This window comes from Lactuca serriola, chromosome 9, assembly GCF_051521515.1.
Source record: "Lactuca serriola cultivar US96UC23 chromosome 9, Lser_US96UC23_V15, whole genome shotgun sequence".
Lineage (NCBI taxonomy): Eukaryota > Viridiplantae > Streptophyta > Magnoliopsida > Asterales > Asteraceae > Lactuca > Lactuca serriola.
In genome coordinates, this window is record NC_136416.1 from 96,074,317 (window position 1) to 96,093,360 (window position 19,044).

The 19,044-nt window shown below is 32.3% G+C and overlaps 3 protein-coding genes and 1 non-coding gene across 4 annotated transcripts; 3 read left to right on the forward strand and 1 right to left on the reverse strand.

Annotated features, from left to right (window-relative positions):
- Window positions 1-678: 678 nt before the first annotated feature.
- On the reverse strand, window positions 679-1,620 carry LOC145075961 (uncharacterized). Its single transcript, XM_079022012.1, has one exon. The coding sequence runs from the start codon at window positions 1,618-1,620 to the stop codon at window positions 679-681; it is 942 nt and encodes a 313-aa protein (XP_078878138.1).
- Window positions 1,621-4,732: 3,112 nt separating this feature from the next.
- Window positions 4,733-9,327, forward strand: LOC145072807 (sulfate transporter 4.1, chloroplastic-like). Its single transcript, XM_079019278.1, has 16 exons — window positions 4,733-5,139; window positions 5,710-5,758; window positions 5,872-6,070; window positions 6,162-6,396; window positions 6,486-6,593; window positions 6,757-6,864; window positions 6,951-7,016; window positions 7,110-7,170; window positions 7,298-7,425; window positions 7,538-7,579; window positions 7,693-7,809; window positions 7,931-7,982; window positions 8,118-8,256; window positions 8,355-8,443; window positions 8,521-8,597; window positions 8,697-9,327. Exons 1-16 carry the CDS (start codon window positions 4,807-4,809, stop codon window positions 9,018-9,020), a joined length of 2,127 nt encoding a protein of 708 aa, XP_078875404.1. The 5' UTR covers window positions 4,733-4,806; the 3' UTR covers window positions 9,021-9,327.
- Window positions 9,328-9,972: 645 nt separating this feature from the next.
- On the forward strand, window positions 9,973-10,134 carry LOC145077397 (U12 minor spliceosomal RNA). Its single transcript, XR_013693144.1, has one exon. It is a non-coding gene; the product is annotated as a U12 minor spliceosomal RNA (small nuclear RNA).
- Window positions 10,135-12,448: 2,314 nt separating this feature from the next.
- LOC145073459 (uncharacterized) lies at window positions 12,449-13,902 on the forward strand. The gene is made up of 3 exons (XM_079020010.1): window positions 12,449-12,592; window positions 12,706-12,811; window positions 13,418-13,902. The coding sequence occupies exons 1-3, from the start codon at window positions 12,560-12,562 to the stop codon at window positions 13,588-13,590; spliced, it is 312 nt and encodes a 103-aa protein (XP_078876136.1). The 5' UTR covers window positions 12,449-12,559; the 3' UTR covers window positions 13,591-13,902.
- Window positions 13,903-19,044: the final 5,142 nt, after the last annotated feature.

Here is a 19,044-nt window from a genome sequence, read left to right on the forward strand (position 1 = left end):
AATTACAATATTAGTCCCCTTAATTTAATTAATCTCTTTTGACCACAAAATTAATTCTGATCAATATTAATTAAATAATATGATTTCTCTTTTAATATATTATTCCTATAATATTAATAAATCATAATTAACCCCTTTCTCCATAATTCATCCAATCAAGTTGCTTTGGTGAAGGCAACCCAAAAGGTCCATGCTACTATTGGGTCAAGTACATACCAATTATAGTTATGGGCTTAGACACTAATCCCACAAAGTAGTCATGAAACTGTTGATTGTTATACTCACCCCCATTGTCACACTGGAAAGATTTTATGGTTTGGTGAAATTGGTTTTTGATGTAGTTGGAAAATTCAATAAATTTTGAGAACACGTCAGATTTTTGTTTTAATGGATATACCCAAAGGTAGTGAGAATAATGATCAAGAAATATGACATAATATTTTAAACCACTAACACTAGCAATAAGAGACGTCTACACATCGAAATTTATAATGTCAAAGGCATGAGAAACAGTGGAATGAGAAGTATCAAATGGAAGTCTAACATGTTTGCCAAGTTGACACGCTTGACAATGAATGTTTGTGGTAGTTTTATTACATGGAAGAAAATTATTAGAAATTAAAAATTGCAGAGCGTGATTCCCGGGATGTCCGAGATGTTGATGCCAAAAAGTAGAGCTTATGGAGAGAAGAACTTGTGGGGATGGAGGGAGAAACGGATAAAGCGGACCATCACTGCCACATTGGATAGGGGTTGGCGAGTCCTGTAATCCTTAACAGTAAAACCAAATTCTTCAAATTCAATGGAACATTTATTATAACGAGTAAACTTGCGTACGAATATAAGATTTTTAATAACAGTGGGGGTAATGAGAACATTATTGAGGTAAAGGGGACGATGAGAATTTTGATTAGGGAAAAGAGTATGGCCAGTCGCAATAACAAGTATTTTGGAACCATCACCGACTAGTACATGACAAGATGCAAAATTATCAAGACGGGATTGTAATATACCTCGATTTTTGTGAACATGATCTGTGGCTCTTGTATCCATCACCCATTCTCCTGGTTGTTGGAGAGAAATGGACGAAAAAAGTTGAGGGAGGGTTGTGGGATGCTGTTCATTTTCGAACCAAGCCCAAGGTGCTGTAACGGAGGCTGAAGCGGGATGCTGTAGAGATGATTGGGTTGTCGAGAAGTGGGCCTGAGGAGCTGCTAGAGGTGGACCAAGGAAAGTAGGAGAAGAAGATCCTGATAGACGAGGTGTATGTGGGCTAACCCACTGTGAGGATTGTGGGCTCCATGGGGGCTGTTGTTGATTTGGAGGCAGGATAAAAACCCACCCATATTGCGGTGGTCGGTGATTGGTGGTCCTGTTGCCGCCGGTTGATTGTTGGTGGCGATTCGATTGTTGATGGCGGATAGGCTGTTGTCGACGATCCTGGCGCCGATTGTAATTTCGTTGCCCATCATTCCTAGCGGCATGAAGAAGAGTGGGCGAGGAGGAATGATCTGTGTGAGCCGGCGATGATGAGCCACAGGAAAGATGGAGTCTTTGCTCTTCTAGAGTGAGAATGGAACGGGTTTCTTCAAAGGTGGGAAATGGCAATCGATGGTGCATCATGAGAACAACACTTTCAAATCGGGGTGACAGACCATTTAAGGTGTAGATAACAAGATTCTTTGTCGGGTATCTTGCTCTCCGGGCTTAGGTTTTCCAGCTGATCGACAATGGTGGTGATTTTGGAGCAGTAGGCAGCGACACCAAGATCTCCCATAGCGATGCTCCTGAGTTCAGTATCAAGTTGGATGGCACGGGTCTCTTTGTTATCTTAGAACATACATTCAAGGGTGAGCCATAATACCCGAGCATTTGTTTGGTGCTTAAGCATGGTGCTGAGAAGGTTTGTAGAGAGAGTAGAGTAGATCCATCCTTTCACAACGACATCAATGTTCTTCCAGATGAGATCCATTGGAGATTTATTGGGAGCATCATATGTTTCATCTATGTGCTGAATAGCATCATAGGCCTCACAATGATTCATGAACATGTTTCTCCAAGTGTCATAGTTTGATCTTTCAAGATCAAGAACAAGAGGAATGTGAGATTTTATGTTGGAAACACAGAAGACTCTGTGGGCAGGAGGAGTGGAAGAGTCGCCTGTCATGGTAAGAGGAGGGGTGAAAATTAGGGTTGCTGTGGAGGGGATGAACAACCGTTGGCAGAGGGCAGAGAGAGAGAGAGAGAGAGAGAGGGAGAGAGAAGGAGAGGGAGAGGGAGAGGGAGGTATCTAATTTGTAGACCTGGCAATGGGGCGGGTTTGGAGCGAATCAACCTTGATCCAAACCCTTTTAACAAATTTCAAAATCCGATCCAAACCCGCTCCGTAACCCGCAGGGTTTTGAATAATCAAACCCATACCCTTATCCACCGAATCAGCAGATATCCAAACCCGCCCCGTAACCCGTAGGTTTTTTGAATAATAAAACACATTTTACTTAAATCATAAAATCACATTTATTAAATAAAACAAAGTTTTGATTTAGAAAACACATTATATACTCGAGGGCTTTCTGTTGGAATTAAAATCATTATTTTAGTTATTTCCGATTGGTTTTTGACCATTGATTGCATTGATAGAGAATAGCAATTACAAACTTTCTTCCGGTTGATAAATGAACTTATTGATTTATAAATGAAATGAAATCATGACTCTTGGGAGAAGACTGAAAGTCTAGAAGGTGAGTCCTCGAGTCCTATATAAAAACAATTTAGTCTTTGGCATTTTCTCTTTGGACTTCTGATTGGAATTTAATGTAAACTTTAGGTAATATAAAATATAAATTTATATTTCTAAAATTTATATGGGGCGGGTTATAAACAGAGCGGATCGGTGATTATCCATACCCGACCCTTTTAATAAAATGGTTAGCGGGTATGAGTCGTTAACGGGTAAACGGATCAAGAATTATGGTCCAAACCCATATAATTGTTAAGGGTTTGGATCGGACCAGGGTCAAAACCCGCCCCATTGCCAGACCTACTAATTTGGCTCTGATACCATATTATCAAATGATTTTCCTTGATGTCATTCAACATTACATCGATACATATATATACACAATTAGGCTAAACACAATGGGCTGTACACTAACATTTATGAGATTTCGATTCTGTCGAGGTGGTTTGAATTCCTATATAACAATCGTGCATTGATCTTTGCTGGTCAATTATTCTTCAAATCTCATTTTTTATCCCACAATTCTTTCATCATTTTCGGATTTTTTGCCATCGGTATAGTAATTCCAACTTCCGCCATGATTATGACTAAATCATATGGAAACTTTGTTAACAAAATTACCATGATATGTTATATATTCATACATATAATAGTTTAATCTGATTCTGTCATCTAAGCGAATGACATTTCACTGGTATAAAATATATTTCTTATAAAAACTTTTTCGAGCATGTAACAAATGCTTCGATCATACAACACGAGTGTCATGATTATAACACTTACATTAGTAGTAAAATAAATATCATATTCATATTCAACTCGATAACCCATCAAATATTTCTTTTCTAAATCCACAAACGTGTATGTTGTATATTGATTTTTATTATATCATTTAAAATTTAAAGATATTTAAAAATAAATAAGCATTATAATAACATGTATAACCCACTAATATCATTGGGCTATTTTTTCCAAAAATAAATAGAGTATTGGTTATTTTTTCATAAATTATTTTGAATTCGAAACTGTAAAAGAAAAAATAGCAGAGGTTAGATACTATAGAATGAACTTGGTGCACAATAAAGTCTTGGTACACCTTTAGATCTTGGCACGACATTCATGTCCCGCCGACACGTTTTCTATATTTTTTGTAATTATGGTATCTAACCTTTAATTAAGAACACGCTTGTCACGTATTTAAATCAGATTGACCTTTTGTTATTGAAGAATTATATGATCCGAAATAAATATTCAGTAATCAATAGTAATATCCAACGAAATTGAACTTAATACTTTTCATTAACCTATATGTAAAAGATATTAGTAAATCATAACGATGCATTCTTACTTACACGTGTATTATAGTATTTTTTTTAATTGAAACATTATAGTATTATACTTTTATTTTGTACAAGGAGACTATGGTTTTTATATATGTTAAAATTGTTTTTATTTGTAAACATTAGTATAACTTGTTGAGTTTTATAAGACGGAAGATTGTAATACAAATAAACGAGCACATAATTTTAATACGAAAAAATCAATTAAAATATTATTTTTTAGATTTAAAACATAGTTTAACGTGTCTCATTTGGATTATAGAAATAAGTATATTGTTATAAATCAATACAATCTTAAATAAAAGTTCATAAATGCTTGTTCCATATGTATAAATTTGACTAGACTTTAAATACTAGTATTTTTTCTTCGTTTGACATTAAGCAAATAAATTGTACCTCTTAGTTTGTTTTTAATTATTTTATCTTTTAAAATGCAAAGATATATTAAATTGTGAAACAACTTAATAAGTAAAAGTAAAATAATTAAAAATTGCACTTTAGTTTACTAATATTAGTAAATAATCTATTTTACTTTTACTAAAACAATTTGAATTAATCGTATGATTAGTTGGACCTACAAATCGTTGACGTAACGAACTTTATAAACTAAATAAAATCGACTTAAAATGGTAATATTTTCGTGGTAATCGGCGGCTAGCGGAGGCGCCACCCATCTTAAAAAGCGGAGCCACCACTCTCATAATAATACGTGTAATTTGGGTGCGCATGGAGATAACATACGCATCCTCCAGTGTTTCTGACCTCGTCGGATCGGCCTCGTCCATGGCCAGGACTGCGACTCCGACCCCGGCACCGCCTCGTCCTGTTAAAATCATACCATTCCAGCACCCATACGCCGCCGCAGATACAACGCCTACGTCGTCGTCTTCGACGACACCGTTTTCGAGATGGAGAACGAAAGTGAAGCGGATGAAGACTGTTGATTGGATTGATTACTTCCTCCCTTGCTCCAGGTGGATTCGTACTTATAATTGGCGTGAGTATCTCCAGCCTGACGTTATCGCTGGTGTCACCGTTGGTGTCATGCTTGTTCCTCAGGTAGAAACGGAATTGAAGTTACTTATGTACAAAACCGAAACTGATAGATTGATTTCTTTTCTTCTTCTTCCAGTTGCTGATTTCTGTTCTCGTGTTTGATGATAGTATCGTGTTTGACTAGAAAACTTGAATTGGCATTTTGTTTGTAGTTGATTGTGATGCATTTGTTGGTTGTTGTTTGGCCGAATAGTATCCAATGACGAATTTCTTACTTCAATCTCGTGAAAATCAAATAATCACGTTAGATTTCACATCTACTCCTATGAACAAATACGCCTAGTATAATCAATTCATTCATCTCAAGAATCAAATTACATCTATCATTAACCTATGCACGAAATCTGTCACATTCAGATCTACTACATTTAGAATTTAGACTTTAGAGTTTATCAATGCTGGTCTATTGACTCTATTCATCTCTTCTACTGGATAGATTACGAGCTTTGTCTCATTTGTATAAGGTAGATGCCAATTCAAAACAATTACATACATATGTGATGTCTGTATTCTTTAATCAACAGCTGAATCCTACACTTATTTCTGAATTTCTGTTTATTTTGCACTTTGCAGTCTATGTCATATGCAAAGCTAGCTGGACTTGAACCAATATATGGACTTTGTAAGTTCAACATCTAATCCTTACATTATAACTAATCTTTTCCCCTATTTATCATCATGTTATAGTTTCATAAATCATAACCTTATCCTTCAAATCTTCAATCTTCATTTCAGATACTGGATTCGTTCCTGTATTTGTGTATGCCATATTTGGATCATCTCGCCAGCTTGCTGTTGGTCCAGTAGCATTGGTTTCTATGCTGGTCTCTAATGTCTTAAGCACTTTTGATTCATCTCCTGAAGTATATACAGAACTTGCAATAATGTTATCACTCATGGTTGGGATTCTAGAATGCACAATGGGGATCTTGAGGTATACTTTTGTTATAATATCAACTCTTTTAGTTTTATTACCAATCTTGAATCTTGAACACTTTTTTTTCCACTTTCTTTAATCATTATAGGCTCGGATGGCTTATACGCTTCATCAGTCATGCTGTAATATCCGGATTTACAACTGCTTCAGCTTTTGTTATTGGTTTATCACAAGCAAAATATTTCCTAGGGTATGATGTGTCAAGAAGTAGCCAAATAATTCCAGTAGTCAAGAGTATAATAGAAGGAGCAGATAACTTCTCATGGCCTCCTTTTGTCATGGGGTCTTCTATTCTAGCAATTCTTTTGATCATGAAGCATTTGGTAAACATGTTCTTCCTTTTAATTAACTTACATTCATTCCATTTTTTATATGAATCTTTTAATTATAATATATAGTTTTTAAAATTAAGGGGAAAACAAGGAAGAATTTGCGGTTTCTAAGAGCGGGTGGGCCCCTCACTGCTGTTGTTCTGGGTACAGCCTTTGTGAAAATATTTCATCCCTCTTCCATTTCTTTGGTGAGAATAATGAGAGAAGCTCTTTCTCAAGTGTTCTGGAATTGAGCTTCTGAAACAAATGAATGATAATTTTCATATATTTGTTTCTTAACTTCTTATTATGATTATAGCTCAAAAATTTTATACATTACCACATGATTTTTAATAAAAAAATATATTTCAGGTGGGAGATATACCTCAAGGTCTTCCACCATTTTCTCTCCCTAAAGAGTTTAGTCATTTCAAGTCCTTAATCCCAACTGCTATTCTCATTACTGGTGTTGCTATACTGGTAACATTTTATTTCTCTAAAATTATATATTATTATTATTATTATTATTAACTGTTTTTTTTAATGATTAGATGTCTTAAATTTAGGAATCTGTGGGGATTGCTAAAGCTCTAGCAGCAAAGAATGGATATGAACTTGACTCCAATCAAGAGGTGTGTTTCATAGATTAAAAAAAATTCATCGTTATATTATTATAGTTTATTAGTTATATATAAAGTATAAACATTATATTTTTTTTAAAACAGTTATTTGGGCTTGGTGTGGCCAATATTTGTGGGTCCTTTTTCTCAGCATATCCATCAACAGGTGAGATTATCACATAAACTACCTTGTATACTCAACTATTTCATTTTACACTTCTTAAGTTTTTATTTTTTCATATATATATATTTTTTAAAAGAAACAATTTTCTCCTGCTGAATATGTTGTATAGGTTCCTTCTCAAGGTCAGCAGTGAACCATGAAAGTGGAGCAAAAACTGGTTTATCAGGAATCATCATGGGCTGTATCATGTTAGGTGCCCTGTTATTCTTGACACCATTATTTGAATATATACCTGAGGTATGCTTTCACCATGGTTTTAACTTTTAACATATGCCAAATGAATTATTAAATAATTTTAATTTAATTCTCCTTTTTTTGAGTGTGTGTGTTCTTTTGTTCACTTTTGCAGTGTGCTCTTGCTGCTATTGTAGTATCTGCTGTAATTGGATTGGTTAGTTTATATTTTCTACCCTATTATTATAATCCTATTCCTCTATAACTTTAACAGCTACTGAGAGTAATTTATTTAAATCCTAATACTTGATTGTTGTTTTTTTGTTAAAGGTGGATTATGAGGAAGCTATATTTTTATGGAAAGTAGATAAAAAAGATTTTTTTCTTTGGGTAGTTACTTGTACAACAACATTGTTCCTTGGGATTGAAATTGGTGTCCTTGTTGGGGTAAGCATATTAATTTTTATAAATTATAAAATATTACTACTGTGATATATATATATATATATATATATATATATATATATATATATATATTGATGTTTTTAATGTTGTGCAAAAAACATAGGTTGGTTTTTCTCTTGCTTTTGTGATCCAAGAATCTGCAAATCCACATATTGGTAAGCTTTATATATATATATATATATATATATATATTTTACAGGCTGTTATATCTTATATGTTATTTAATTATTTTTTGCTTTTCAAAATTTGATAATAATTAATAATAAAAAAAATAAATTTTATGATTGCAGCTGTTTTAGGGCGACTTCCTGGGACAACTGTGTATAGGAACATTCAACAATATCCAGAAGCATATACATATAATGGGATTGTAATTGTTCGTATTGATGCACCTATATATTTTGCAAATACAAGCTACATAAAAGACAGGTGAAAATTAAAATTAATAATTTAATATTAATATCAATATCGCCTTAGAAAAAAAACTTAAAACAGATTGTGTTAAATATTTTATTATATAATTTCAGGCTCCGGAAGTATGAACTTGAGGTTGATCAATCTTGTAAACGTGGGCCCGAAGTTGAAAGAATATATTTTGTAATACTGGAAATGGCACGTAAGTATAATAATACATATATTAAAAAAAAAAAAAACATATATTAACATTTCACAAAGTATTCATAATTTTTTCAGCTGTTACTTATGTGGATTCAAGTGCAATTCAAGCACTAAAAGAGTTGTATCAGGAATACAATTCAAGAGATATTCAGGTAAACAAGTATATATATATATATACATTTTTTTCATTTATATTATGAGAATTAATTTTTTTGGGGTGTAAATGTAATTTTTGTGATTTGATAATGCAGATAGCTATTGCAAACCCAAACAAAGAAGTACTTTTGACACTATCGAAATCAGGATTGATAGAGCAAATAGGTAAAGAGTGGTGTTTTGTGAGAGTGCATGATGCTGTTCAAGTTTGCCTCCAACATGTCCCAAATTCAAACAATCCACCACCTAAAATACCCGAATTATCCCCGGAAAAACGTTCAAGGTTTTTAGAAAGATTAAGCGAAAAAAGAAAGGAAGATTTGTCAACATCTGAAATGGAATCGGGTGAAAAGGATATCATAATATCTAATGATCCCGACCCTCAATTGGAACCACTCTTATCAAGAAAATCTCACTGATTATATAATATATTTGCATATACATATACATGTCTGTATATCTATATCTAAGATCATATGATTATTACTATTCATTTGTATTGAAGTGGAACCATATTCTTTTGAGCCAAACGATTCTTTCTAGGGTTGTTTGTGTAAGTTTTTGTGTTGTGTGTGCTTTTATTTGTGTTCCTGGCTGTGAATGTTTACAGTTTCAGTCCAGTATTTTTGTGTATATTTGCAATCTGTCCTTGTAATGAAACAATAATTTTGATGAAATCACATTCATGAAAGTCTGGATATGACTGATAGTGATTTTTTTTTACAATGTTGATTGTTTAAGGTTCTGGATGGGTACATGTAAAACTTCTTGTTGAAGGAATTCTAGATAAGAAATGAAATTTTGTAACAATGTTGATTGCATAGCCTTTTGTCTTGTATGAAAATTAGTCTTTTGTCTTGTATGAAAAATTTAAAATACAGTAAACAAACATATTAATTTCATTCTTGGCTTCTAGTATGTATGCATATGAATACACATCTCACAAATTTCGTTTACTACTTATAGTTTACATGATTATATCTTATATACGACCATCAAAACAAGAAAAAGCTGCGGTTTTTAATGAAATTAAATCTAACCCATTAGCCCTAAGTCAAAACCAGCAGTTTATCAAGGAAGTGGTTGGATAACATGTCAAAACGGTCTTGTCAGATTCAATGTACACATCAAATTTCTTTTTTCTATTGTTTTAATTACAAAAAGAATCACATTAAACGGAAACCATACTATTAAAATAATAAGAAGGACATATGATGATATTAAATTAAAGGGGTTAGAACTAGAAGGGTGTATAAGTAAAAATGTAATTTTTGATTTGTTATATTTGTGGAGATCCCACATCGGTTGGATAGGTGAAAAGTAATAGAGCGTAGTGGATATAAATAAGAGGCATAGGTGTATCGTTAAAACTTGCCTTAAACTAATGAGTAAGGAAAACAAAGCGAGCGGTGAGAGCCGATCGCCGCGCCTCTCATAACCAATGAGCGCATGAATTTATGGAGGGGTTATAGGCTGGCCTTGCGTTGACGCTGCTTACTTTGCAGAACTCGCTTGAGCGGGCCTCCCGAACCCACCCCCAATTTTTCAGTCTAAATTTTTCGATTTTTCGATATAAATTCACTGATTGAAAAAACTTTAAAAATCACTACATATTTCGATTTGACCTTGATCTTGTAACAAATTAGTAGGTTTTAGTTTCTGGAAAGATTCATGAGGTACAAGATCAATTGCCTGATTTACAAGTAGGTTTTCGGTCAACTTAATATGTTTAGTCTTTTTCTCAATTAAGGCATGGTTTAAGTAAGCCTATGATGTTTATTGTTTAGTAAACCTCATTGGAATTTGCGATGTTCGGTCTTTCTCCATCGTTTTCCTTTCCAATCGCATGCTTGTCTGAGATTTCATCGAAGCTTTTTCAAAATTTGTCCTATTCTTTGTTTTATGATGTTCATTACTTTTCATCATGATAAAACCCTTTGAATGTTTCAATGTATTGTCCTATTCTTTGTAGTTATTTCAAAGGTTACATACGTGGGTCTTTTGTATATTCTTGTGGGAATTATCACTAGATTTCACATCACATAGTAACAAAATCACCTAAGTCTGATGTATAATGATATAGCCAGATAAAAATGATCGAATACATGAAATAAGGGTTGTTAGATAAGGCTTTTAGCCAATAAGCAACAGTGTCGAACCAAATTGTGGTATGTATGAGGATTTTTGTGGTTGTAGGTTGTAGGTTGGTAGCTTTTCAAGATAAGGTCATTATCCTAGATCGATCCCCAATAATCTAAGGGTTTTTTCACCTCTCATTTGATGACTGTATGTATAATTGTAACTAGTTTGTAGTCATCATTATACTATATTAGTAGTGGTCCCAATACCTGTGCATCTTTCTGTTTGGTATCTATGTGATGTATAAGATACATTGTTTTGGAGTTTGTAGTTTGTCAGTTTCTGTAGATGGGCCCCAACACCAACTCTTGTATTAGAAATCTGTGTAATTTTGAGATTTATGCATATTTCACTTCGTCTAGGATGTATATTGGACATGTGTTCCACCTGTGCTTATGTTGTCACTAGAATTTTATTTAAAAAAAATGGTAAACCGTACTGAGTGGTCCAAGCTGTCTTAGGTTCACGTGAGAGGTCAATCACTGAATACTAACAATATTTTGTTTGTGTTAGGGTTAGAACCCTTGACCTCTTGTGCGGTATTCCACTCCTCAGCCACTACACTCCCATCTTAAGGACTTGTAAAATTTATTTAAAGAGTAAAAAGTTAAAGAAATAACATTCGGGTATTTTTGTCTTTTAACAAATAATTAAATTCCTTTCAATTTCTTGAATGATTCCTACGTAATTCAAGTCCTATTTGAATCTTGAATTCCAAAGACGGACACAAAATGAAATCTTCAATGGTTACAGTGTGGGTCTGATTTACATCTCAAATGATGTTTCCACACAGGATATTGTGGACAACTTAAAAGTTGCTAGAAGAATAACTTTAGATTTCAATCTATTGGTGGCATGTTTTTTGTCATACAAGATTCCACTATTTGATTAGATATTTACTTTATAAGTACTCAAACCCTCCCATCAAGAGTTCTTTCTTTTTAGTGGGGGCTGAGTTGGTGTTCTATAAAGTGTTGAATAAGAAGATATGTTTGCATATATTCATCCTTCTTGGACAGTTTGTGCTACTTGTAAGTTGTAATAAGACAAACCAATCACTTGACTGGAGTCCACAAAGAAAAACAGAAACTTCAAGAAACACCGGATGTGTACAAATGATGTTCGAAACCATAATATCTATGTAAAATTAATATAAAAAAAATATAAGGCTAGCTAGATAAAAATGAACCAGTGAAGTTATGATCTTAAAGAACCGAAAGAAGTCCAGATCATCAATGTCTTTTACTTGTCTTGTTTCCATCAACCAATCATGAAGCACCAAATCACCACATGGACAAATGGACGATCCTGTATGTCACCACATCAGCAGTAAGCTTGGTGCAGCATCCCTATGTATATTCACTAGAATCTGTGATCATGAATTGCCATATGTCACATTCTGATTTGCTAAAAGGTTTTGAGGACGATAAATTCATTGTCTTTTTATGGTAATGATGCTTTTTTTTTTCTTCCAAGTAGCATATTGGTGAATAGTCTTGAAACTTTAGAGAATGTCTAGGGTAGGTGGGACCCACTGGTCACGTGAAGGGGGGCTGCCACATTGGATTCCTACAAGACAGAAATGTTGAACTCCAAATCTCCTCTAAACCCTTCTCCACCAGTTATCATCTATCTCCCACATGGACTCCATGGCCCACCCCACCATCTCCTTCACCATTTTCATCTCTATATAACTTTCAAACGCATTTTCCTTGCTTCATGATCGCTAGCTCTCATCACTCTCTATACAACACAAAAATCCTTCATATATATACATGTCCATATTTGTATCACAAAACCAGTGAAAGTGATAATTAAGATGGATGACTCTTCAGCTTCATACATACACATGGTAACAACAACAATAACAACAAAAACATATGGTTCATAATTCATATGGAAAGTTTTATAGATGATCATAGTTAAAAGTTTAACTATATATATGCATGGTGTGATTTGTTTTAGGTGCAACATCTTATAGAAAAGTGTTTGATCTTCCGCATGAGCAAAGAAGAGTGCATGGAAGCCCTATCTAAACATGCAAACATCAAGCCGGTCATCACCTCAACCGGTTAGTTTCCTTTCCTTTCCTCTACCTCAAACTATATATATACAGATCATTCATATATGACCATGCATGCATGGCCATACACACATGATCAGCTAGAGCTAGACACAATCCCAATATATGTTGGAGTCTCCATTCTCTTCTTAAGAGTTATCTTTCGAAAAAAATCAAGAAATCTATATCTCCAACATGGTATCAAAATAAACATCCAGCACACATGTCATCATCTAATCAAAACCTATAGTCACATCGGTTAGACACAGTCCCCTCCTACTGCTTGTATATATGTTGGCGTCTCCCCTCTCTTCCTTATGGGCTCTTTTGGAAAGAAAATCAACAATTTAACATATTTAACATGATATCAAAGCCATCATTGAGCCTCCATGTTAGGGGTCATGTGTAAGTCCCACATCAACTAGCTAGACACATCAAATCTACGTGTATAGATTATGTTAGAATCTCACTATTTGTTAAAGGACTCTTTTGGAAAGAAAATGGACAGTAGGATCCGATCCATATATATATATATAACCATGATCCTAACCGAAATTGTTAAATATGATCACATTATTATTAAAAGTGAAACAAAACCCTACACATAACATGCAGTGTGGAAGGAGTTAGAGAAAGAGAACAAGGAGTTCTTTGAGTCGTACTTGCAGTCTCAGTCATCAACAGGAGCAAGTCGACAGATGTCGGAATCAGAGACGAGCGAGTTGATTCAAAAAATGATATCTGATAACAAATCAAACAACTCAGACAAGGATGATGATGATGAGTAATTAAAATATGGCATAACATGGTGACTCATTAACGTCTAGCTACTTTTTCATGCCCCCCCTAATCTATGCATGTATGTATGTATGTATGTATTATTATTGATCTTACCATCCTGAAACAAAAGGGAAATGACCAGATTGTCCGAGATGACATAAGGGTATTTCAGTAAATTCAGGTGGGGTTGGGTGGGGATATTGAATCTTAGTGGGAAGAAGTCACTTTATATGTGATGTCATGTGAGGATTGTCCTTATTGTGGTAGCTAGCTCTCCTGTTTATAATAATAAATGAAACTGAATATGTTGGTCCATTTCATATTCTTATTCTCGTTTTTTAATTGAAAGTTGTTAATTACTTGTACTCGAAATCAAGATTTATGGTTGGAACAAGAATCGTATTTGGACCATGCCAGACTAAATGAGTGATTGGGGGTTCAAGAATAGATTGTAAATAACATATAAAATGGAAGTAATCATTTAATATATTGGCCAAACTAGATGTTTGATCTATATATTGTATGAGTTTATTTGAAAGAAAAATAAAATATAAAATTTTAAACATTTCAAAAATGTGAATTTATAAGAAAAGTGAAAAAATATTAAATTACTAAAATTAAAGGTTTTTTTTATTTTTTTATTTTTAAATTTAGACAAATAATTTAGATGAATAAACAAATGAAACTAATATGACTTTAATTTAGTAATTTTGAAATTAAAAAAAAGTCCATTAATGAAATTAATATGTATTTATTATTATATTTAATTATTATATCCTACCTAATAAATGAAAATACTTTTGACACTTGTCATCTTTTCTTTTATTTTGATACTAGTTTATAACCCGTGGGAACCACGGATTATAAAGGTAAAAATAATTTTAATTAAATTATAAGGTAATTATTGAGCTATGATAAAAAAAATAATAATTTAATAAATTAGGCAATAGATATTATAAATAATTTTTTTTGTTGACATGTTTTATATGTGTAAAATGGAGGAGTGAATTAGTAGAAATTTAATTAATGAGAAAAAACCTTAGAATGACAAGTGACAAATAATTAATGTGAAGCTTTAATTGATTGACATGTGTCAAATGTGCTACTCTTTTATTAGGTAGGGAGATATGTCATTTTCTAGAATTTTTAAAATTATTATTTTCCACTTGTCATTTTTTAAGGATTTCAATTTTTTCTTAAAATAAATTTCCAAAAAATTCTAATGGGTTATATATATATATATATATATATATATATATATATATATATATATATATATATATATATATATATATATATATATTATTTATTTATTTATTTATTTATTTGAGACTTGTCATCTTTTCTTTCATTTTGATATATATCATTTTCTAGAATTTTTAAAATTGTTATTTTCCACTTGCCATTTTTAAGGATTTCAATTTTTTCTTAAATTAAATTTCCAAAAATTTCTAATGGGTTATATATATATATATATATATATATATATATATATATATATATATATATATATATCATTTTGTTAATTTGATAATAAATTTTCATAAATGATCCAAACAATTTGATTTCTTTCATCAATGTTACAAAAGATTACATTTTTTTTTTTTTTTTTTTTTTTTATTTTTATAGAAAAGCATTATTGTATAGAATATTTAATGTTTATATTCATATTAAATTTTTATTTTTAATAAATCTGTGTGATACACGGATCTTACACCTAGTAAAATTTAATAAAATAGAAAAAGCATAAAATAAGATGTGGAAAAAAATAAAATGAAAATAATAAGAAAGAAACCATTTATATTTTTAACTTTGAAATTTTTAAAAAAACCAACTTAACCCCGTATATAAGAGGTTTCATGATAACTTTGATTAACCATAAAACTTTGAAGTCTATGAAAACCATTGAGTTTTGCGTTAACCATCCAAAGATTTTTTTCTCTTTAACCACCAAAACTTTTGATTTAAAAAAAAAAAAAAAAACTCCTTAACCGGATACAAAAGGTTTTTCCGATTATACTGACGATATAATGAATAATTTTGTTATACCATGACGGAAGATAACATTTAAACTTAGATACTAAAATCAATAGACGTAGGTTTGGATTTTGGGTATTTTGTTTAGTTTCTAATAAATTTATTCATAAAAAACATTACAATATCTTTTATGACCGATAAAAGTTTAAGTTTCAGACAATTCAAGACTCATAGTGTATTTAAGTATTTCAAGATGATTTGGATGTTTTGTTCAGCTATATCTAAAAAATTTATTCATCAAAAACAGTACAATATTTTTATGGCCGATAAAAGTTTAATATTTGTACAATTCAATATTCATAGTGTATTATTTTTCTTGAACTGGACTGTTAATGAGAAACGTATTTAAAGAATAAGCTAATAAAGCAACACTAAAAAAATGGTAAACCACATTATATAAGCAACCAATGTCAACTTATCCTTATAACCAAATTTTAATATTGTTTTCAATATTAAAATTTGAAGAAAATATTAGATTTTTCACAATAAAGAGAAACGTAAAAACTTTCAGATTAACATAAGTGGAACCATTTGTGATACAATGTCATCAACGTTAGCATACATAGAACATTTTGCCTCATTATTAGAAATATAGATAGAACTTAATCTCTGTTGTCCTCCATCAAAAACACCATAAACAACAACAAAATAAAAATAAAAGAATTTTGAGTTAAAACGAAAGTTGGTCTAATCAAAAAGTTTATCAAATGTACGTCTTTGAAAGAAAAAACATGTTTTTAAACATATTTTCTAATACCGGAAGGTTTTCAATAAGCCTTCTAAATGGCCAAAATGAAAAAAAAAAAAACTGGAAAAAAGTTTAGTTTTAAAATAAAAGAAATCCTAAAATGTTAGGTCTTCTGTGATATTAACCTTAATATCAATAGAAATAGACTTCGACTATGGATGTGTTCGACAAAAATAACTGGTAGCAGGTAGCTTGTAGTGGGTAACGAGTAACTTCTAATCGGCAATGCTTTGTTAAATGCTACATGAAGTAGTATTAAGATTTGGAACGTTTTGTTTAAACTAAACACTAGAAGCTTGTAGTGACAAACGATGCTTATTGTTCAAAATGCTCCCATTTTGTTTTTCCAAATGTTTATAATTCTCTTTTTATTCATAGTTAATGTTAATTTGGCGACAACATAGTTTATGATTCTCTTTTTATTCATAGTTAATGTTAATTTGGCTCACTATGTTGTTGCCAACATATTGAGTTTTTGGTGTTTAAAATATTTATTTTTCAACTTGATTATATTAATGTTATCATAATAAAATATTTTGGGTTTATTTTATGTTTGATATTTTGTTTAGTCATTTAGCTAAGTTAATTCTAGATACTTTTTTATTTATAGTTTTATAATTTACCATTTTTTTTATATTTATAGGAAGAGATCATTAACATAATTACAATTAATAACTTAGTTAGCTTGTTTTTCATGTGGATGATAGTTTGCTTTGTTTTAATTGTTTTTACTGCCATGATAGATTGATAGTAGGCAAAAAACCTCAACTTTCGTTTAGGGTAGAGAATCTTTGAAACTATGGTTTGATTTTATGATTACCAATTTTATTAGTTGGTTATTTATTATATTAGCTTGATAAAGATCCTTCTGTGTTAAAGCTTAATCTTTTTTGTTTATTGTTGAGCACTGTTAGGGTGACATGACCATTCTATCTTGACTTGCTTAAATCATATGAACTCTATGACCATTAGGTTTATATGAATAGACTTTGATCATAAACTTAGGGTCAAATAAAGAATTTGGTAACTTTAATTTGTATATGTGTAATGACATTAACATATTAAACTAGTGTTATGACCACTAATGACAATTTACAATTCAAGTCTAGTATAAATCGAACTAAAAGCTGGTTTGTTTAATTATTTGTTCACTTGATCACTGAGCTGGTAGTTATAATAAATCATAGGATAAGGAATATGACCATTATTACCTGTTACATAGGAACCGATAACCAATGAACTTAAATCCATTGCACTATCATATGAATCAACCATAGTGAATTAGCTAATCGAACCTAAACAAAAGTTCTCTTTAGTTATTGTTTTCTAGAATCACTTTTCTGCATTCCTTAGTCAGTTTTATTTTATTTAATTAATTAAAGTTTTAAGTTTTTTGAGATTACAAAATCAAAATCCTCCCCTTTTTAATTTGTTTATTTAGTTATAGGTAATTTATTAAGAATCATTCACGTCCCACAAATGTTCGACAATCCATACTTACTAAATCTAGATTGCAAAATGAATAGGTACACTTGGCTAATTATGTAGTGATTTCAAAGAGAATAAGTGTAATATAAATATAAATTTGATATAATAAATTACCACATCAGAAAGGTTGTATGCCAAGTTCTCCAAGTGTGTGTTTTGGCTACATTAGGTTCAGGTTTTGGGCACCTCATCAATCAGGATGATATCTTGGTCGATTTGGCCAAGATCAATGCAGTGATGTCATGGGAGGTTCCAAAGACTCCATATGACATTTAGAGTTTCCATGGGTTAGCTGGTTAATATTGGAGATTTTTTCAAGATTGCAATTCCTCTTACCCGCCTGACGAAGAAGAGCATTATGTTTTAATGGGGGGCCTGAGCAACAAACGACATTTGAGACTTTGAGTCAGAAGTTGTGTGAGGCACCAATGTTGACCCTTCCCGAGGGTGTTAAGGACTTTGTGGTTTACTGTGATGTTTTAATCACATGTTTGGGGGTCGTACTCATGCAACGGGGGCACATGATTGCTTATGCTTCTAGGAAGTTGAAGCCTCACAAGGCTAATTATCCTACTTATGATCTAAGTTGGGGGTAATGGGTTTTTCCCTCAAGATTTGGCGACACTACCTATATGGGGTCCATCGTACTATTTAGACGAATCACAAGAGTTTGACATATTTGATTGACCAACCAAATATGAAGATGACACATTGTAGATGGATGATGTGGTGAAAGATTATGATTGTGAGATTTTGTATCATCCGGGAAAGGCCAATGTGGTAGCCGATGCACTGAGTCCTAATAGTACTAGCACACTTATTAAGGATCTATGATTGAGGATGACCATTGTGACTGCATTACTGAAACTTATTAAGAAAGCATAGGCTGAGGAAATCAAGGAAGAGAACCAAAAAAGTGAGAGGGTAGTTTGTCGGGTCTTAAAATTTGATATAGAAAGTTGGGTTCGTTATTTAGGAGGGGCCCGACAAATTTTGATGGGGGAGGACCATAAATCAAAATTTTCCATCCATCCGGGGGCCAAAAAGATGTATAGGGATCCGAGACATTATTATTGGTGGCCTTACATGAAAAGGGACATAGGTTGGTACGTCGAGAAGTGCTTAGCCTGCCAGAATGTCAGGGTTGAACATCAGAGGCCTCATGACATGTTACAGCCGATGGACATCC

What these genes read in the sequence shown, in the direction of transcription:
- LOC145073459 (XM_079020010.1), top strand. Translation starts at nt 12,560, where the DNA reads ATGGATGACTCTTCAGCTTCATACATACACATG. An exon ending in CAGCTTCATACATACACATG is followed by an intron (nt 12,593 to 12,705) that starts GTAACAACAACA and finishes GATTTGTTTTAG; the next exon opens with GTGCAACATCTTATAGAAAA. An exon ending in GCCGGTCATCACCTCAACCG is followed by an intron (nt 12,812 to 13,417) that starts GTTAGTTTCCTT and finishes CATAACATGCAG; the next exon opens with TGTGGAAGGAGTTAGAGAAA.
- LOC145072807 (XM_079019278.1), top strand. Translation starts at nt 4,807, where the DNA reads ATGGAGATAACATACGCATCCTCCAGTGTTTCTGACCTCGTCGGATCG. An exon ending in TTTTGATCATGAAGCATTTG is followed by an intron (nt 6,397 to 6,485) that starts GTAAACATGTTC and finishes TTTAAAATTAAG; the next exon opens with GGGAAAACAAGGAAGAATTT. An exon ending in TGTAATACTGGAAATGGCAC is followed by an intron (nt 8,444 to 8,520) that starts GTAAGTATAATA and finishes TAATTTTTTCAG; the next exon opens with CTGTTACTTATGTGGATTCA.
- LOC145075961 (XM_079022012.1), bottom strand. Translation starts at nt 1,620, where the DNA reads ATGCACCATCGATTGCCATTTCCCACCTTTGAAGAAACCCGTTCCATT.